Below are 19,846 nucleotides of genomic sequence, written 5' to 3'. Positions count from 1 at the left end.
TGAGAAGAGTCTTTGCTATTTCATGGCCTGACTTCAGGCCCGAAGGTAGGCTTAACTCCAAGCAGAGCAATGGGCAGGAGGGCATTCACCCTGGATAAGGGTCTGTTGGGTGTAACACTCTTGATGCATTTCGCCTGCTCATCCCGAAGAATAAAGAAAGTATATAATGATTGGTGTAGGTGTCTATAACACGGCCAGAGATCGGGACGAGGCGAACTCGGAATCCAATGTCCTCAACAACCGAGAGTCAACATCCCCTGGAGACGATGCCTACCCGGCATGTAGGCACTCTGAGGAAGAGTCTGGAAAGCTTGAGAACGTGGCATGGCCAGCCATGTCTGGCTCTGTAGCAACTGGCTTGTCACAACAGTTTCAAAATAGAGACATTGCAAAAAGAAAGCGGTTCATTTGGTGCAACAAAAATATTCAGAATGTCGACAGCGCTTTGATCGTTGCCAACAAGCAAGTATTTGGCTTAGTAAGCACACAATTCTTGGGTGCCATGTACAGCTCCATGCCCCTCCATGTCAAAGTGACAAAGGCAACGACATATTAGTCATTAATAATAGAACGAACGGCACTGAACAAGGCACAACAGATTGAAAACAATCAGTTGAATAGGTAACTTTCAGAAATATTTGCCTGCCATTCTGCCAGACACTTTCCTCTCTGTCTGAACTTTACCTGTTCCGTGCCCCACGTACCTTCAGCGCAAAGATCGACGTTCCTTTCAGGATGCTAAGTAGGTGATGGCCAAGAAAACATGCCGTTGTCTTTGTCGAATATCCTTATCGCCCAAGCCTAGGATGAAGTACCTACTATCTATCCTTCCTAGCTCAAATCCACCAGAAGCATGAAGCATTTGTCGGTCACCATAGCCCAACAGTGACGGTCCGAGGACCGACAGCTCAAGCACTCCAATGGTCAAAGAGGAACTCAAGGTCAGTAGGCCAGCTGTGTCTCGGAATCTCCTGAAAGCGCTTAACGAGTGACTGGCGAATAACGCCGTTGCCCATCTCCCGGTACTCCGACTCTGAAGGCGACTCGTGGTCCTTGGCGTAAGGCAGTCTTACCCATCCGTTCATGTAGTCTGGGCCCGAGCCAATCTTTTCCATGGCATAGAAGTGCTGCTGGTGGACTGTCGTCGAGTGGCTGCATTCCATCGCCCGGGCAGCAAAACGCATGTTCACCATGGCCTTGACCAAAAAGTCGTGAGCGGCGAAGAATCGATCGGGCATCAGGTGCTTGGTGCGATCAGCAAATAGCCTGTACCACGAGAAGTCGTAGTTGAACTGGCAGCCGAGCAGCGCGTCCTTGAGGCCTCGCTCCATGGAGAAGGGGGCAAAGGTGGCCTTATGCCAGGAGACGATGCCAGCGAGCTGGAGTTCCTTCTCGGGCTTGCCGTTGAGACCGGCGGGCTGCTCGACGAGCTTGACGAGGATGTTGCGAGGCTCGAGGTCCATGTGGCAGAGGACGATGACCTTGCTGAGTTCGTGGATGAGTTTGCACGTGAGGATCATGGGGCTCATCGGGGTATCTGCACCGGGGAAATTGACGTAGACGCTGCCGTCTTCTTGCTCCTCAAACCTGGTGGCGGAACAGTGGTGATGGGCGGGGCGGTACTCGTTGGCGTAGCGCTGGAGAAGAAGGCGGACGCGCTTCAACGTCGTTGACCGCGGAGGCCAGGCCGGGCGTTGGGCCAAGGGGGTCGGCTCGGGAGTCTTGGTGAGGTTGAGGATAGTGGTGGCGGTGTAGTTGATGTTGCCGGACAGCTCGACGGCCTTGAGCGCTTGTTCGATATCGTCCTCGGAGAATCCGTGTTCCTTCTGGAGGGTTTCCAGTGCGGTGACGAGCTGGTCCATGATGTGGCCCTTCGTCTTGGGCGTGAGGGAGGCCCAGACCTTGTCTAGGGTGACGGTGTTGGGGATGTGCTCCGTGACGATGTAATCAATGTCGCCGTCATCCTTCCCCATGATGCCAACGCGAATGACGCGAGGGACCAGATTCGGAAGCCAAGTGCGAGCAATCTCCTGGCAACGGCCGCCCGTGTCGAAAGTGGAAACGTTGCCGATGGGGTTGGTCGCGTTGACGAAGACACCGGCGTCTAAGGGGCTAGGGCCGAACTTGACATCGATGAAGAGCTGCTTGGGCACGCCGGGCTTGGGTGGCTCGTCAAAGGTGAGCTTGTAGGAGCGGCGGGGAATCATGGGATCGGGAAAGCGGATTGCTTCAATGTTGGAGGGTTTGGCGCCCCAGAAGATGCCGGGGATCATGTCGTCGAGGGCTTTGCGGTACTCGACTTCGCGCTGGTTGATGTTTACGCCTGCTAAGTTGGCGAGCGTGGAGCGCAGCTTGGGGTCAGTCGGGACGACCATCTTGGATGCTTTGGCGACGAGAGGTGGTGGGAGCTGATGGTGAATTGGATGGCCCTCTCTCGGTGTGTCTGTATTTTGGGGATGGGAAGGTGAGCGTTTCATGAGTTTGTAGGTGAAAGTGATGTTCACGGTTGAAAATCTCAGACAAGCTGCAGTGAGAAGGCACCTCAGGGCAGGATGGTGTAAGTATACCCGATGGCTGATGAGCGTGAGAAAATCAGAACTCAGCCCGAGACAGAAAATTGAGAGACGCCGAGATGTTTTGGAAGAGGCGAAGAAAGTTTGGGACGGCCGTGATATGGTCAAGTCGAAGAAGATGACAGTAAACAGGCGCAAGAAAGACAGGAGCCTATCCGTGTCCCAGAGTGAAGGACGCAGGCATCAGGAGTATTCGTCGAGGGCTTACCTCAGGCACCAGGAAGAGCAAATGGAGCGAAGGTCCGTATATATATGAAGCAGGTCGACGTGTATGCGGGAACTTGGGCGACGGTCTGATGCATCTTCTTGGAGGAATCAACCAAGTCTCACACTAGGCTTTCTCACGCGAGGCTATCTACTTTTAGTAGATAACCCGAGTCCATGTGGGAATTGCTCTCATTGAAATCGGGCTATCGCACCAGATGATGTTTCCCGTGATAATGAAATCACTATTCTAGCCTCACTTTGGAGATTTATCCGTTGTTAATCGGCGCCTCTGAGCAACCGTATGGCCACATGGATTTGGCATGTCCATCGTACCTTGGCCGAATACACCAGTCGACGGTCTTCTCGTAGAAGTCAGGCGGGTATTCACTCTGATGAGTACCCTATACGTGTAGGCAGTGGGTTGAGAGTACTACCGCAAGGGTTCTGCTCCAGCATCAGCGAAGGCAACACTAATAAGACGGGATTGGGAGACATTGCGGAAACGGTCTAGGTCAATGTGATTTGCTCTTGCGCGGTCCCGTTTGCCATCGATGAGGAGCCAAGACAGCGTTTAGTGACATGACTGGTGAGACTGGCTTCGCACACGGGCAGGCGCATGCAATCTGGTGCCATTGGGACTTTGAGTTTATTCATGTTAGGGAGTTGCTGCGTTTGCATCCACACAGTCTGTTAAAAGGAGCATAGCGTATTAAATACTGGCATGGAAGACTGCCAAAGTAAGATACGGGCGAAAAGGATCTTGGAATAACAATCAATGGGTGCAGAAACAACGTACAATGTACGTTATTGAATAAGGTAAAGTACGTACTTGAGGTAAGGTAGTGGTGAAGAGATCCATGTCCACGACGGGGTGAAAGCAAATCGTACACAAGGTGTCGCCGCAGGATGCCACGCGAGCCAACCGTGCCACCGTCGTCAAATGCTGACCAAAAAGATGTGGGCGCAATTGACAGTTACCCGTCCCGCTGTCATGCAATCGCACCGTTCACAACATGGGCTGACACAGCAAGATCTGGCCATGGCAATGGCCCGATGGAAACTCGGCGCATTGTTGGAAATGAAGCTACTCTCATTGGTTGAAAAGATCTCTAGCCAATGGTAAATTAGCTGATGACCTAGAGCAGGGATCACCCACCATGATGGGCAGGAACCGTGACGTCGGGACTTGGCCCCTCCGTCCCTGCATCGCAGATGCTTAAAAGGACCCCTCTGCGACTGGCCTTTTGGATGTTGTTTCCCCTTCGGTACAGACCAATTCACTCCAATTCAACTCTTACATCGCTCTTGGACTTTTCATCACTCACAACCAACTCCCAACTTCTCTTCATCAACCTCACCTTCCCACCCAACAATCACAATGACTGTCACCAAGGCTTCCACCTGTTGCGGCAAGAGCGCCGAGTGCGTCTGTGGTATGTACTTCTCATCCCCTGAACCCCCCAACTTCAACATCATCTCGACATCTTTTTCATACCCCCGCCTCTTCCACATTATCATCTCCAGATAATCCACGGACCGGCAATGTCACTCCCAAAACTTCGCAAGCTGACCCTTCTTTGTTCCCAGCCCAGCAAGCGACCTGCTCCTGCGGCAAGCAGTCTGCCCTCCAATGCACCTGCAGCAAGGCCGCCTCCGAGAATGTTGTCGCCGGACCCCGCTGCTCGTGCAGAGCCCGTCCCGTTGGCGAATGCACTTGCGACCGTGCCTCCACAGAGAACACTAAGCCATCCGGCGAGACCTGCTCCTGCGGATCTCGTCCCGCAGGTTTGTGACATCATTCCCTGTCTCTCCACATGTTCGCACGATTGCTAACATCCTCTTAGATGCCTGCACATGTGATAAGGCAGCCTCTACCGTGTATGACCGGTCAGAGCATGAGACCGACTTCACTACCCGCCAGTAGTTCTCTTCACCCTGCAAAACTACACGGAGCATTGGGATCGGCGTTCAAGGGTCTCTGGGATTGGTTGTACGGCACGACGGCGACGGGCCCGACGGTGGAGGACAAGGCGTTAATGGTTTATGATGGCGTGGTTGCTTTGGAGCGGACGGTGGGATCTGGCCGATAGGACTGGCCAACAGCCAACATCAATACCACACAAATTTTCGACATTTCCTACTGGATTCCGGACCCTATTGTACGCGGGGAGCTTATCAGCCTCTTCATATTGCTGTTCTACGTCATCCTTCGCGCAGTCTTGATCGCGTTGCTCTGCATCTCGCTATGGCACTTCTATTGGCGATTCTTTTCTGGATACGACTTCTCGCCACGACGCATCGGGAAATGGTTTAGAGACGTTCGGAGCCGATTTCGACGTTGGCAGACAGCGAAACGGGAGCTCTGGACATGGCGACTGAAGTTTTGGATGTATTGGGCGAATCCGATTCGCGTCTAGAAGATTCCCGTCATCTTCGCGGCATTCTATAGTACGAACTACTTCGGCAAGGGCTTCTTCAAGGTGTTGGACTCGTTTGTGAGCGAACCCAAGGTACTGGAGGCAGTCTCGACTGTTGAGCCTGGAGAACTCAAACCTGAGGAGCCCGAAAAGGTCGAAGAGTCTGAGAAGGTAGAGAAGCCTGAAGAGGTAGAGGAGCCTGAAGAGGTAGAGGAGCCTCCTGCGCGACCTCCAAACCAACCTCAGAATGGCGGCGGCGGGAACAGGAGGAACAAAGCGAAGAACAAGAAGAATAAGAAGAAGGGAAAATGATGAGAGAGTTACCTCGACCAAATCAATGATTGGCAGTGACGACATGTATTTGGGTCGAGATTGATATCCACGCGACAGCGGTCTGCGGACACAGGAAAATAGCGAGAACAGTTATTCTTCTCATTAGCTTGTGACCTGAATCAACATGGCATTCATTGACAACGCCTCCTTCGAGTTGGAGGTGACTGGGTTTCGTTCGCTACAGGCTACTTAAGTATGGCATGCTTGGTTAAATGTCCATGTTGCCGAATACGAACGTCAACTTTGGCGCGCTTCATCGACTTACACACTGACCATAAAGACGCGGCTCTGTCAAAGCGGCCCCAAACAATAGGCTGGCAGACAAGATCAACAGCGCAGTGTGTACGAGTCAAGACACAGTAAAACGAGAATATGGGCTTCGGAAACAAAACACAGGAGGCCGATTCTTTTGATCAACTGGGCACAATTTCGCGCCAAATGGAAGAGAAATGAAAGCCTAGTAGTCGTGGCGTGGGGATTCTGGGGGCATCGGCAGACGACGCGAGGTTTCCCCGACTCACCGGAAGGGAAGGACCCACCAGTGCCACCCTGGATTTTTTGAATGATTTTTTTTGTTGCTCTTGCCTTTTTCTGCCGGAAATCTGGAAGAAAAGAGAGCAGGTGCGACCGGGCGGTCGGGAGCTCTATGATTGAACGCAGCTTCCCATTGGAACAAAATTGGACCCGGCCCCGGGAGCTCGGGCCACGGCTGCGCAAAAAAACATCCCAGAAGGTCAGGTACCCATGGAGGTATCCACCCGGATCGCACTAAAAGGCAGCTGCGCAAGAACGAACTGGGCCTTGGGGCCGCCAGCAGCGCAGCACAGCTACGGTAAGCCCGCGCTGGAGAGCCACAAAGCGCCACCCCTGCTTGGTCAGAATTCCAGAGCCCAAGAAAATAAAGCTGCACCTTCCGGTCGCGTCACTTCCGCCCTATCCTCGAAACAATTTCTTTCTCCCCCCCCCAAGTCCAGAACAATCCTCCTCTTTTGACTCTTCTCTTTTCAAAGTCATCATCTCGATTACATCAATTCGCACCACAAAGAATCGATTCTTCAATTGTTTTCTGCGAACTCTTTCGTCTAACCAAAACCCGTCCCCCATTACACGCGTTTTATCGCCAAGCACGCTCCTACCCATAACATCACATCATATCATCACATCACCTGACGATCATGCCTCCCAAGGCCGCCAACAAGAAGGCCGCTGCGCCCAAGGCTGCCGCACCGAAGAAGGCTGCCAATACCACCAAGAAGGATGCTGAGACTACCAAGAAGCCTGCCGCGAAGCCCGCTGCGAAGAAGGAAGCTACCACCAATGGCGCGACTGCCGCCTCCAAGAAGCGCAAGCTCGCCGAAGAGGAATCAGAAGTCGACGAGTCCGAGGCCGAGGAGCCCGCCAAGGTCGAGAAGCCTGCCCCCAAGAAGAACACCAAGAAGGCCGCAGAGCCTGTTGTGAAGAAGACCAAGACTACTACTGCCGCCGCCGCCCCCAAGAAGAAGGCCGCTGCTGCCGAGGAGACCGAGGATGAGCCCAAGGCCGCAAAGCCCGTCAAGAAGGCCGCTGCGAAGAAGGCCGAGCCCAAGAAGACTGCCGCCGCGAAGAAGGCTGACGCCAAGCCCGCCGCCGATAGCAAGAAGCGCAAGTCAAGCGAAGAGGAGACGGAGGACGAGAAGCCCAAGGCGAAGAAGTCAAAGACCGACAAGGCCGAGGTCGACAGCCAGGCCACAGAATCGGCCAAGGCCACAGAATCTGCGGATGAAGAGCCCGCGGCTGTGAAGCCTGCGAAGCCTACCAAGAAGGCCGCCGTCGCTGCCCCCAAGCCTCCCCCGGCCCACCCCCACAAGATTGGCAAGAAGATCAACTCTGCACCGACCCAAATCCTTGATGTATATGTCTTCGGCGAGGGATCTTCTGGCGAGCTCGGTCTCGGCAGCAAGAAGCTTGACGGCAAGAAGATTGTCGACGTCAAACGCCCGAGACTGAACCCTAAGCTTGATGCCAAGGACGTCGGTGTTGTCCAGATCGCCTGCGGTGGCATGCACGTCGCTGCCCTGACCAAGGACAACAAGATCCTCACTTGGGGTGTCAACGACCAGGGCGCTCTTGGACGCGACACCAACTGGGATGGAGGACTCCGTGACGCTGATGCCGAAGAGGAGGAAGACGACGAGGATGACTCCGGTATCAACCCTCACGAGAGCACACCCACTGCCCTTGACGCGGCGCAATTTGCACCCGATGCCAAGTTCACTCAGGTCGTCGCAAGTGACAGCGCCACCTTTGCCCTGACTGAGGATGGCAGAGTTTACGGATGGGGTACATTCAGAGTAAGTGGTTGGGCAGCAGCATGAACTTGAGGTGATAGAAAGCTAACCTACCTCAGTCGAGCGACGGTATTCTCGGGTTCACCGACAAGATCCAGATCCAAAAGACTCCCGCGTACCTCCCCACATTGAAGAACATCACGGCCCTCGCTGCTGGTTCCAACCACATCCTGGCTCTCGACGACAAGGGCGTCGTTGTCGCTTGGGGCTGCGGCCAGCAGAACCAGCTCGGACGCCGTATCATCGAGCGCAACAAGCTTTCCTCCCTTATCCCCCAGAGCATGGGTCTTCCCAAGAACAAGGTCGACCGCATCGCTTGCGGATCCTACCACAGCTTTGCCCTTGGCAAGGACGGTGCGGTCTGGGCTTGGGGTCTCAACAACTTTGCCGAGACTGGTATTGAGATGGGTGCTGGCGAGGATGACGCGGTTGTTCTGCGTCCTACCATTGTTGAGTCTCTCAAGAACTACAAGATCAAGCAGATCGCTGGTGGCGAGCACCACTCTCTTGCCTGCACCGAGGACGGCAAGCTCTTGACCTGGGGACGTCTGGATGGCCACCAGGTCGGTATTCCTGTCGAGGAGCTTGATGCGGAGAGCGTCATTAAGGATGAGAGCAACAACCCCCGCATTCTCTCCAAGCCTACTGCTGTCGAGGGTAAGTCCATCTTGTCTGTCTGTTGCTGAGTGTGGCTGACATCCGTTCCCAGATATTGCCAAGTGTGTATATGTTGCCGCTGGTGTCGACAATAACTTCGCCATTGACGGCAAGGGCGAGGCTCACTCATGGGGCTTCTCTGCCAACTACCAGACCGGTCAGGGCACGACTGAGGATATCGAGACCCCGACCACCATTGACAACACTGCCGTCCGTGGCAAGAAGCTAGTCTTCGCTGGTGCCGGTGGCCAGTACTCTATCCTGGGTGGTGTTGCTGACGTCCCCAAGGTCAACGGTTTTGCCCCTCAACCAGCTACTGGTGGCTTCAGACCTGTCTTCTAAGTCCCTCGGCAAAGACTTGTACCGTGACGACGCGGCGGCGAGTTTCAAATGACAGCAAGCGGATACGACTGGCTTCTACAAGAACACGGAATGATAAATGAGCAGCGCCGCAACCACCAGAAAAGAAGGGTGGACTCGACACGTGAGTCGAGTCGGCGTACCAGTTCCAATTGCGATACTTTTTTCCTCGGTTCATTCACAACATGAGCCATCATCACTCGCGGCACGATACATTTCGTGCGACAGTCTGAATTTGACGAGTTTCCGATTTTTTCTCAAGTGTCCCCATGAGCGGACTAATAGACTTTTCATTCCCAACAAGAGCGGCAGTGAAGCTCCGACTTGGCATGGACAAATGGGCAGGTATAGAAACGGCCTCGAAGGGGAGTCAAACTTATGATACCAACGAGGATTTTTCTGCTTGACAAGGCCCCCTCCTATTGTGTGCCTAGCGGAGGATCATCATCGCCGCGGAGGCTGTTTGGTTATGGAGACTTGTGGTAGTCTCCTGTAATACTACGCTTGGTCTCGAGAAGTTTTCAAATGTCTGATCCTTCTTTTCTCTACACTTGATGTGTATATTACGAGAGGATCTCTGGGCCCAGCATTATGCATTTGTATCTTTTAGCAGCATGGAAAACGGGAGGGATAGGAGGCATTGGACTATCAAAAGAATTATTTCTGGCTTCGTCTGAACATGATTATAGTATTGTACAGTGACGTGAAACATCCGTCGGCCTTTGGCTTCCGCCTCGCCCCTAAGTAGCCGTGGGCATGCATGCTTTCTGTCTCATTGTTGCCTCCATCGTCTATCGTGGCTTTTGGACTCCCGTCGGTTTCTGCGCCTCCTCTAGACTCCCACAGTGTAGTGCCACGCGCATTGCGCCATGCCCTAAAGGATAAGTAGCTGTAAAGCACGCTTCTGCAGTCTCTGTTGCCCTTATCGAGTCCTTCTCGTGTAAACTACGTTATCCCCTCTGTCTTTAGTGTACGTTTATCTTCCATGTCTCCTCGTGTCTGCGCCTTCAACCCTTCAACCCGGCCGCCGCCTTGGCCAGAGACCCGCCGCTGCCCCTAGAGCTGAAGATGCCCATGATACCGAACCCGACGTAAAACAGCGCCAGCGGGTACGCCACGAGCCCGCGCATGCCCCTCATCCGTCCAACAGCGCAAAACATACCCGAGGCGGAGTACGTGCACCACAGGATCGCCATGGTGGTGAATACAATGCCGAGGGGCGTGTCCATGGGCATGAAGATGCCGAAGACGCTGGTGGCGACCAGGGGCAGGAGGCAGTAGCCCAGCACGGAGGAGGAGCGGGTGAAGGTGAGGGTCGAGGAGAAGTGGCCTGCGGCGTTGCGGGATGGGTGGTCGTGGGTGTCCGGGGCGCCAGGGTAGCCTCCGCCGACGGAGGAGACGGGGCCGCCGTATTGGGGTGCGGAGGGGGCTGTTGGGGGGTGGGCGTCGGTGGGTGTCATGAGGGAGAGGATTATGTGGAGGGAGGTGCTTCCTAGGAGGGCGAGGCCGTAGATGTAGCCGAAGTGGATTTTGCCTGAGAGGAGGAGGAAGGTTCCGTACTGGGGAGGGGGAGGTTAGCTTTATGTTTGTAGTGGAGGGAAAGTCGAAGTTGGAAACAACGTACGGAGAGGACGAAGAGTAAGGGACCGAAGAGGTCTGCGTCGTCCATCAGGTGTTGATCGATCCGGCGGAAGGGATTGAGCACGGCCAGAGTCTGTAAGTCACCGCAGGTCAGCCACAACTTCTCTCCATGTCCACGTCCATCTGAAAGGGGTGAAAGCAGAAAGTCCCCCATGCTTTCCACACAGCCCGCTCACGCATCACACCAAGAGAAAGACGCACCTTTGCCTGAATATGTCCAAAGTTGACACCAAGCTCCTCGAGCAGCGGCGGCTCGCCATCGTACCCCTCGGTCGAAAAGGCGGCTAGCCAACCCGTGCGCAGGCCGCCCTGCTCGCCCATGCGACCCGACACACCAACACCGCCGCCGGGAGGTGCTCCAAAGGCTGCCGCACCGCCGAAGCCGCCTGCCGCGGCGGGTTGGGGCGCTCCGTAGCCATACGAGGCCTGTTGTGGAGTCGCGTGGCCCGAGACGGCGCCGGCTGGGGAGTAGGAGGAGGGGTAGAACTGGAGGTTTTGGGCGCCTCCTCCTCCGCCGGCGCCGGCGCCTCCTGCGCCTGGGCCTGGGCCGTAAGATTGTTGGGGTTGGTAGTAGTTTGACATTGTTGTTTGTGGGAATTCAAGGTTGGTGGAGGTTGGTCTTAGGTAGCTTGGTTTAACCCCCTTGTCTGGAGTAGGCGCCTCGATTCGGTTCGTGTCGTCGTCGATTCGTGGTAGGGATTGATGCGAATCTGGTTTCAACAGATTGTAGGTAGGAGCTCGTCGTCGGTCGTGGGGCTCGAGAGCCGTTTTGCGCCGGGGTTGCGAGGCGCGTTTGGTTGCGTGAGTGGACAGGTGGTACCTGGAGCTGGCGATATTGGAGACGTAGCTTCTTTCGAGGTTCACCACGTCAGCCAGGGCTGGACGCTGGAGCTGTAAAGTGGGGCCGTGAAGAATGCTTTGTGCCTGATGGTCGAGGCATAAATACTGGGCCAGTCAGGCACATATTGTTATCGATAGCCCGACTCGATAAGATAGCTGCTCGGCTTATCGATAACATCTGATCATCAGACTGTTTCCTTCGGACCTTTCTTGGAGCCCCCGGACCGGCATTCCCAGTTCCCCAGATCTTCGGTTCTATTATTTCACGAACACATTATGCATCAGCAACATGAGATGAACGACAGCAAGAGCTATGCAATGATGCAGAAGTCGCCAGATCATGTCATTATTCCGCCGAGATTGCAAACGTCACGCAATTATGTTTTTATTCTGCCAGCACCAACTACAGCGATTGCTTACTTCAAGAAAGCGAACAAGTTATAACGGCAGCGATTTCCTCTTCCATCTAGCGTCAAACAAAGCGCAAATTTCTGCCCGCCAGATTGGGCAAGCAACTGTTCCAGGGATGTTCGTCCGGGGATGGACGCTTCTTCTGCCAACCCACACAAACCCAATCCCCGACTAAACAATATGCATGTGGGCAGATTGCGGCAGTTTTCTGCTGCTAGCCTGCTGCTGACTCTCTTCACTGGAGCCCCTATCAATCCATGGCATCGGTAACTGGCCACGAGGTGACTCCGCCAAGCATCACGGCAGTGGACTTCATCTCCACTCAGCCTACGCAGAATTTGAACAGCATCGCGAGGTCAGAGCGTGCGCTCACCATTATCGAAAAGTTTCTCATCGCCTTTATCTCATTTCAACTTACTCAAGATGTGAATGAATAACCGTCTGACCCTCGGGCACGGTTTGTTCGAAGAGCCGAACACTTCGTGTCGTGCCATTGCTCAACTGAGTCGTGTGCCTGCTCAATACGATTTAAAGCCCTAGTCAACGTTCCATCGAGGCCGTGTACGGCTGCTCTCCGAGATGGTGGACTGAGATCTTCCGGTCGAGGCTCTCCGGAGCCCGAGGGAGGGCGCGAGCTGCTTTTCCGTTGGGTCGCTGGTGTTGCCGTCCCCATTGTGGCTCACAACCGCGTATTACGTTCCTCAACAACAACCTCGACCGCATCCCCAGTAAGCCCAGGGAACCCCTCGTTCATGCGGTCCTGGGAATCTCTCGATTGCCGGGATTTCTATCCCACGGAGATGTCGATGGATCCTACCTCGAGGCCAAGTCTCCATCAATGAGGCGGCCCTACGGTGGTGGAGTTTGTTTTCCACCAACGGGAGGACGGTTTGCCTTCTAGCCCAATTTGACAAGGGGTCACTGGTGGTCGCGAATAGACTGCGACGGCCTGGTTGGTAGCTGTTTATTACGACGGTATAGCGTTACACTCATCAGGACTTAGACTGACAGCTCTCAAAGACGAGGGCTCCCTGTTGACGATGCGAAGTTTGTATTTAAGCTTGATGGCAGCCGGATAATCGGCAAGAGTTGATCTCTATCGATCAGCCTTCACTGCTGCAGCCACTCATTCCTTACCTTACCATTGGTCTTTTAACAGCAAACATGGGTCTCTACAAGTTCCTCCTCGCCATCCTCCCGGTCGTCTTGGCTGCCGACCTTTACGTCGCGCCCGCCGGCTCAGACAGCGCTGCCGGCACTCTGGCGGCTCCTCTCAAGTCCATTCAGGTCGCCGTCGACAAGGCCGTTGCTGGCGACACCATCTACCTCCGTGCCGGCACGTACTCGCCCACAACTAACATCAAGATCACCAAGAGCGGTACCTCCGCCAAGCCCTACACCCTGACGGCTTACAACGATGAGGCCGTCACCATCGACGGAGAGGCCTTGCCCGGTACCCCTGGCGCTCTCGACTCCTCCCTCGCCAACGCCGACCGTGGTGTCCTTCACATCGAGGGAGCCAACTACTGGAAGTTTTACAAGTTGACCATTATCAACGGTCCCTACGGTGTCTACCTCCGTGACGGATCCAACAACTACTTTGAGCGCATCGTCACCCACGACAACTACGAGACGGGCTTCCAGATGCAGGGCACCCTGAGCAACAACCAGGTAATCTACCTTGACTCATACCGCAACCGCGACCCCCGCAAGAACGGCGAGAGCGCCGACGGCTTCGCATGCAAGGAGGGCTCCGGCACGGGTAACATCCTAAAGGGCGCTCGTCTGTGGGAGAACGTCGACGATGGCCTGGACCTTTGGTGAGTTCTGACCTCTCCACAACTCCCAAACTCACCTAAACACCACTAACAAACACCAAACAGGGAGTTCAAGTCCCCCGTCACCATCATGGACACCCTCTCGTGGGGCAACGGCGTGAACCGCTGGGGCTTCACCGACTTCCAGGGCGACGGCAACGGCTTCAAGCTCGGCGGCGGCGACGCCGCCGACATCGGCTCGGCCAACCACGTCATCTCCAACAGCATCGCCTTCAACAACGCGGCCAAGGGCTTCACCGACAACAAGCAGCCCGGCAACTTCCAGTTTACCCGCAACACGGCCTACAACAACGGCGCCGTCGGCTTCCAGACCATCACGACCAAGTCGACGCTCAAGAGCAACGTCGCCGCGCTCAACTCTGCGACCACGGCCAAGTCTGGGCAGACATCGCTCGTCAGCGGCACCACGAGCAGCGGCAACTCGTGGGACGGTAGCGCCACCTGGTCTGCCTCGAGCTTCAAGAGCGTCGATGTCAGCTTGGTTAAGGGCGCGCGCCAGGCCAACGGCAAGATTGTGGCTAGCAACTATTTGATTCCTACCTCTGGCGAGGCTATTGGTGCCACTACCACCTGGTCCTAGATTTCGGTTTCACTTCTTGGAACATAGTATTTGACGCCGTAAATAATTCATCTGTACATATTTAGACTGCCATAGAGCGGAGTACATAAACCAATTAGTACATACTATATTGCCTATCAGACAATCTTGCATTATTCCGTGAATGCCTTTGTAGGCTTTGGACTTGTTGCTGTTCAGTCCTAGAGACGAAGACAATGCAACATGATCCTGGACATTCAGGTCGGCACTGGGCCGTTTGCGTTGGCAACGGCAACGTAACGATCGTGGACTATCTGGGACACCTCGGAGTCTTGCTGTCTATGTATGTGACTACCACTGTCCTCTATCGTGCTGCATGTCCAATTACACAGTCAAAGAGCATAGAAAATCCGAAGTGAAAATAAGGTTCCAGACGTGTGTAGTACCGTCGAGACGTTGAAAAAAGCACAAGCGCAACGGAACATTTCGACGATGGACTCAAACTCAAAATCAAGACCCGCGCTTTGCTGACAAGGGGAATCAATTGCTCATTTCCCACTGCATTGCAGGTGGATGACAAGCCACACGGCTGAAACCAGTAATGTGGCTTGACAGAGGATATGTGGCGCAGCGTGCACGGAAGGCCCGAGAAAAAAGTTGTCGGCGCCCGGTCAAACCCGCACTTCCGAAGCGCAGGAAGCTCGGAATTTCTCGTCGGCAATTTCCATATCGTCGATGGATTTTTCTGGATAGGTTGCAAGTCATCCTTACGCCCAGCGTTCCCCGTACCAGCCAAGCTGTACTGAACACCGCGCGACATCGCATCTCGGGTCCCTCTGCACCGTGCGATCATTCAAAAAGCATCCATTCGTCTACTTCAACAATCACCTCTATACCGCCCTTTGCCCAGAGGCTACTAATACAGCAAACATGGTGAGTCCGCCTCGAGCTTTCGCCTCCTCCCCTCCGCGCGCCCCCCTTCCAACCCGAATGCGCCACCGGAGCTCCTGAACCTCCTACCGTACCGCGAGCCTCAATTCGACTCGACTAACCCCCGTAACCCATAGGCCTACCGCCTCATCACCCAAGTCGTCTTCGTCGGCACCCGCATCGTCGGCCGCTCCTTCGCCGCAGCCTACAAGCAAGCGCAGGCCTCCTCCGAGTACGCCCGCGCGCAAGCCAAGAACGGCAACGCACCTGCCGGCACAAAGGGCGGCGCCGGCTCCGGCGGCTCAGGCATGACCCTCGACGAGGCATGCAAGATTCTCAACGTCGAGGCTCCCGGCAAGAACGGCGCGGACGCCAACGTAGGAGAGGCCATGGAGCGCTTCAAGAAGCTGTTTGACGTCAACGATCCTAAAAAGGGCGGCAGCTTCTACCTGCAGAGCAAAGTGCTCCGGGCGAGGGAGAGGTTGGAGAAGGAGATTGGGCCGCTGGTGGAAAAGGAGGAGATTGAGGCTGAGGTGAAGGAGGGGTTTAAGCCCAAGATTTACAAGGACCGGTGAACTGCGACCGCGGGGGCAGCGGCAGCGGCAGCAGCAGCAGCAGAGACACCGTTAGAAGGAGGACGCTGAGGCGACTACGGATGACGAAAAAGCCTTTTCTGCGACGAGCGATCTTGGGGCCGGGCCAGACCAAATCGACTGTGTACGAACGGACCCGACGGAGGGATGGGAGGGGGTATGACCACTGAGAGTGTGCTCTGCCGAGAGCTACTTGAGTGTCAACACACTGTATTGGAACAAACTTCACTCGACTCCGCATGGCATGGCGTTTTTAGGAGGTGGAATCTCTTTTTTTTGTTCATTTTTTTTGGCGCGCGCACTCACGGCACCGCCAGCATTGGCATGGTTAGACGATAAAAAGGGGAGCTTTGCGCGAAGAAAATATGTTAATACTACTGTACTATAAGAGATGAGGGAAAGAGAAGAAGAAGGAGAGACTAGCGAATCTGGACCAGTGACCAGAGGTCTCTAGAGAATGCAAACGCCGTGTTGCTACTCGCACATACATTCGCAACTTCAGGATTTACATGCTACTGCAACACAGTGTTCATCACGATATCACAATCATTCCGGTCTCCCTCTGTCAACTTGTACCTTGTGCCTGGCACAATCATTTCAAGTAGCAATCAACCGTCCATCTCACTCCTCCGATAATCGGCATACCTTTTCCTCCTCCGCCTCACTTGTCAACTTCAGCCCTCAAAAAATCTGACCATCAACAAAAGTTGGATCGATTGTGATGATCAGTCCTCAGTAATTGCCCAGAGGCGGATTCGAACCGCCGTCAACACGGATCGCTGTATAGAAGAACCACAACGTATCATCCTAACCAACTAGACGATCTGGGCGAATTGAAGCTTGCGAATATCTCCTTGGTGGGGGAGGAAGCTTGGTTGACAGATCCGCTCAGAAACGGGTCTATGGACTCAGTTTGAGGTGGAGACGAGATGCGTGAGGGCTCACGCGTGGTGGAGTAGGTGGGTGTCATTAAGGCTGCACGAAGGACTCGTGTAAGTAAGACCTGAGAGATGGGCGTCAGCAAGTGTTCTTCAGTGGATTGTTTTTGAAATGCCCATCGTTTTGCTGAACGATATTTGACTGTGACGAAACCTAATATGATGACATGTCTGCGCTTGAGCGGCGGACCTAAAGGTAGAGAGAGATGACAACTCTCGATACAAAAGTAGAATGCAAAGTGCATGCAACGGACGACACCATTTTCTCATTCGATCCGTCGCAAACTGTCATCTCTCGTCGTCCGCTGGTTTCCGTGCAACTTCCGACTCTCGCCTGTTCCTTCACCTGCGAGGCGTCTGACTGTTGACCATGTTCAATGCCTCAGACAGATCGTCCGTCCTAGTCCTTTCCATGTACTCTACCCCATTCTCATTCTGTATCTGGACACCTCCGGCCCCAGCGCCGCGAGCGCGAGCAGCCTTTCGCCGTTCAACGACCAGCCACCGCGACGCACCCACAACAGCCCGGAAGATATCCACAAAGTTGAGCGCATCCTTGAGGGCTCTCCACTGGAATCCCCGCGCAGAAACGCCGCCCGTCTCGCCCACAGACTGAGAAGAACCATCTGCAGCGTCCCAGACGCCGCACGTGTCTTGCCCCGCGTACGTCGCCTCCGGCTGCTGAGGCCAGACTTCCCGACTTCGTACCGGGATAATGCGCGACGTGGAGCTCTGGTCGGTCCCCTGCCCTTCTTCTTCGCTGACGTTGCATCCCGTCTTTGTCGGTGCCGCCGGGTGTTTGTATATGGCGTAGGGGTAGGCCCAGAGGTGCAAGATTGCGACGGCTGCCATTTCGAAGCAGAGGAGCGTGTTGGGGATACCGACTGCCCATGATGGGTGGGAGATGTACGCTGTTGGTTTCAATGGGCCGCCGTCGCCTGTGAGAAACTCGAAGACGCCCTGTCGCTCTTGTGTCAGCATATATTAATAGTTTCTTCAGGCCCGAGGTAGTCGCCATCAACCCTGGATGTAAGGGCGATGTCTGCACTTACTGTCTGAAGGTAAAACAGAAACACCACCAGCTTGATGGCGAGAAACTTGAGCAGAGGTTGATGCTGGGACATCTCCTTTGAGGTTTGGTGGTAGAATTGCAAAAGACACATCATCGCCGTGACGAGGGAAAGGATTTCAATCACCATGACCTGATTTTTGGTCAGTCTCTCCAGTCTCTCCAGTCTTTCCAGCCCTCAAGTACTTCGTGGTCTTGCAGTCATCACCTACCCAAATTTTGGCATGGCTGGGATCTTTTGATTCCTTGCAATACACATCCGCTGCTTCCGTGATGCATTTTGTGAGAGCGCCAAAGAACTTGACGGTGCAGAACTGGAAGACACCGAACCAAATGATCTAAAAAAAAATTGGTCAGATGCAGGCTCTGCAACGAATATCCCTTTTTCTATAAGATGCAGTCACTCACGTTGAACCATTTAAGCCCATCCTCGGTCTGTCCCGTTTTGTTTCTTCCCACGTGTTTGACAAAAAACCGGGTTGGATTGAGCCACTTCTTCGGTTCCACCAAGTTGAAGACCCGGCGTAGCGTATTCAAATCGGGGTGCAGCAGCTGGCAAAGCAAGAGGAAGAATGAGGCAATGACCAGGGACTCGTAGAACTCGTAGACGCTTCCGATATAGACATGTTTCTTGTAGAAGATGATGCTTAAGGTGCAAGCAATGGAGTAGACGGGGACCATCAACAAGATTCGGATGATCCTGCGCAGCAATGCCTTCTTGTCAGAATCCATAAACGCTACATGATCGCAAAGTGTTCAGAGAAAGGTCTATGCGGAAACTCACTGCTTCTGTTCTTTGGGCTTCGTGTAATTGCTTGCATGTCTAAAGATGAGATACGCCGTGGCACAGCAAGCGACTATCGTTGCTCCTGCTGATAGGGATATCAAGAGGCCGTGGACTCGGATGCCACCAGCGAGTTTCTGTTCGACGACTAGAAGATCGGCTTATCAGACGGGCTCTTTATAGGCGAGATGGTGTTTGAGAACATACTTGGAACATCCAAAGGGTGCTCTTTGCATTTCGCCATCGGATTTCCAGGCCAGGTGAAGAGGGCTGGTCTCGATTCGAACGCCTCCGCGATCCCGGCTTGTGCCTTCGGTTAGATCACAACGGGACTAGACCCCCGGCTCCGTAGGTTTCTGTGCTCTCTACACTCCTAGTTCCCCTTTCCAAGCAGCTTTTACTCGTTTTTGGTTGTCTCGATGGAAGGGTACGGCAAGAAAAATTGTTGAAGATGCAACCAAACTTGTAAAAGCAAGAGACTCGAGAGATATTCAGAACAAATACTTAAAGACAACGATGATGTGAGGCAACACAGTCTGACAATGAGGATATCACTGCTCTGGAATTCCGGCCTTCTTATCGACTGAATAGGAACGTGGTTGACTATTTGGAAAAAAAGATTTGCCCAAGCTTTCTGCTTGCTCTTAGTACTATAGCCAATTATTGCCTTATCTATTCTAACGAGACAAAACCTGACGGATCTGCGGATCTCAGATCATAGTGACCAATAGACTTTTTCGAATATCTGACTGGAGTAGATTGAATAGCCCCTTCCCCCGTTTTGCAGCCTTTGCCTAGACGTACTATCCTATGACTTACTCGTGCAATTGCAACTTTACAGCAGACGCTGGCTTGGAAAATCTCTCTAAGAGCATTAAGGTTTCGTTACAAAACCTAGGCGCGAACGTTCAACGCGGTGACAAGGGGCAGCCCCCCACTAGGCTGAGCCGTCATAGCCACACTTTACACGTCAACGGGAAGAGCCGTTCGTAAATCTAACGGCATAACCCAGTCTCGTCGTGGAGCAAACCGTTTGGTCAATGTTCCCTTGCCCACGATTATAGAGGACCTGATTCGTTCGCTTTTGCCCCGTACGTAGTAAACGCAACGGAACCCGAGTTACGAACACGAGGTACGAGCTACAGTTCGTTAGTTACAGGCTCACGCATTTCAGAGTTTGGGGGTTGGCAGATCTGATTCGTTGGGCCTTGGCGCGTTCGACTGCCGCCTTCCCCTGAATAGGCATTTGCTTCAACCTTACACGATGTGACAGTATGCACCGTACCCGTAGCTGAGACACGGAATTCGGTCTCTAAAGATGATGTCCTAAATAACGTTTACGTTGCAGGTATCCGCTCAAAGCGCAAACTATCCTTGGATCTGCCCAACC

The 19,846-nt window shown here is 53.9% G+C and overlaps 7 protein-coding genes and 1 non-coding gene across 8 annotated transcripts; 4 read left to right on the top strand and 4 right to left on the bottom strand.

Annotated features, from left to right (window-relative positions):
- Nucleotides 1-908: 908 nt before the first annotated feature.
- BDP55DRAFT_632023 (uncharacterized protein) lies at nt 909-2,375 on the bottom strand (the record flags this gene model as incomplete). Its single annotated transcript, XM_060572368.1, has 1 exon — nt 909-2,375. The coding sequence occupies one exon, from the start codon at nt 2,373-2,375 to the stop codon at nt 909-911; it is 1,467 nt and encodes a 488-aa protein (XP_060429846.1).
- A 1,598-nt stretch (nt 2,376-3,973) lies between these two features.
- BDP55DRAFT_715499 (uncharacterized protein) lies at nt 3,974-5,509 on the top strand (the record flags this gene model as incomplete). Its single annotated transcript, XM_060578309.1, has 5 exons — nt 3,974-4,213; nt 4,368-4,565; nt 4,625-4,667; nt 4,705-4,852; nt 5,249-5,509. The coding sequence occupies exons 1-5, from the start codon at nt 4,159-4,161 to the stop codon at nt 5,507-5,509; spliced, it is 705 nt and encodes a 234-aa protein (XP_060429845.1). The 5' UTR covers nt 3,974-4,158.
- Nucleotides 5,510-6,705: 1,196 nt separating this feature from the next.
- On the top strand, nt 6,706-8,856 carry BDP55DRAFT_728650 (regulator of chromosome condensation 1/beta-lactamase-inhibitor protein II; the record flags this gene model as incomplete). The annotated part of the gene is made up of 3 exons (XM_060579470.1): nt 6,706-7,860; nt 7,917-8,514; nt 8,567-8,856. The coding sequence occupies 3 exons, from the start codon at nt 6,706-6,708 to the stop codon at nt 8,854-8,856; spliced, it is 2,043 nt and encodes a 680-aa protein (XP_060429844.1).
- Nucleotides 8,857-9,521: 665 nt separating this feature from the next.
- BDP55DRAFT_663887 (uncharacterized protein) lies at nt 9,522-11,402 on the bottom strand. The gene is made up of 3 exons (XM_060574912.1): nt 10,717-11,402; nt 10,499-10,588; nt 9,522-10,433 (listed from the first exon to the last, which is right to left on the bottom strand). The coding sequence occupies exons 1-3, from the start codon at nt 11,095-11,097 to the stop codon at nt 9,882-9,884; spliced, it is 1,023 nt and encodes a 340-aa protein (XP_060429843.1). The 5' UTR covers nt 11,098-11,402; the 3' UTR covers nt 9,522-9,881.
- Nucleotides 11,403-12,930: 1,528 nt separating this feature from the next.
- BDP55DRAFT_632019 (pectate lyase L) lies at nt 12,931-14,184 on the top strand (the record flags this gene model as incomplete). The annotated part of the gene is made up of 2 exons (XM_060572367.1): nt 12,931-13,586; nt 13,650-14,184. 2 exons carry the CDS (start codon nt 12,931-12,933, stop codon nt 14,182-14,184), a joined length of 1,191 nt encoding a protein of 396 aa, XP_060429842.1.
- Nucleotides 14,185-14,857: 673 nt separating this feature from the next.
- On the top strand, nt 14,858-15,647 carry BDP55DRAFT_610311 (cochaperone pam16; the record flags this gene model as incomplete). The annotated part of the gene is made up of 2 exons (XM_060571170.1): nt 14,858-15,075; nt 15,210-15,647. The coding sequence occupies exons 1-2, from the start codon at nt 15,073-15,075 to the stop codon at nt 15,645-15,647; spliced, it is 441 nt and encodes a 146-aa protein (XP_060429841.1). The 5' UTR covers nt 14,858-15,072.
- Nucleotides 15,648-16,405: 758 nt separating this feature from the next.
- BDP55DRAFT_t169 lies at nt 16,406-16,495 on the bottom strand. The gene has a single exon. It is a non-coding gene; the product is annotated as a tRNA-His (tRNA).
- A 161-nt stretch (nt 16,496-16,656) lies between these two features.
- Nucleotides 16,657-18,914, bottom strand: BDP55DRAFT_151187 (organic solute transporter Ostalpha-domain-containing protein). The gene is made up of 6 exons (XM_060565610.1): nt 18,664-18,914; nt 18,457-18,604; nt 18,081-18,372; nt 17,885-18,010; nt 17,656-17,805; nt 16,657-17,563 (listed from the first exon to the last, which is right to left on the bottom strand). Exons 1-6 carry the CDS (start codon nt 18,698-18,700, stop codon nt 16,946-16,948), a joined length of 1,371 nt encoding a protein of 456 aa, XP_060429840.1. The 5' UTR covers nt 18,701-18,914; the 3' UTR covers nt 16,657-16,945.
- Between the last annotated feature and the right edge of the window lie 932 nt (nt 18,915-19,846).

The sequence above is a fragment of the Colletotrichum godetiae genome (assembly GCF_030913485.1).
Source record: "Colletotrichum godetiae strain CBS 193.32 chromosome Unknown BDP55scaffold_20, whole genome shotgun sequence".
Taxonomy (NCBI): domain Eukaryota; kingdom Fungi; phylum Ascomycota; class Sordariomycetes; order Glomerellales; family Glomerellaceae; genus Colletotrichum; species Colletotrichum godetiae.
This window is presented reverse-complemented; position numbering and strand designations above follow the sequence as displayed.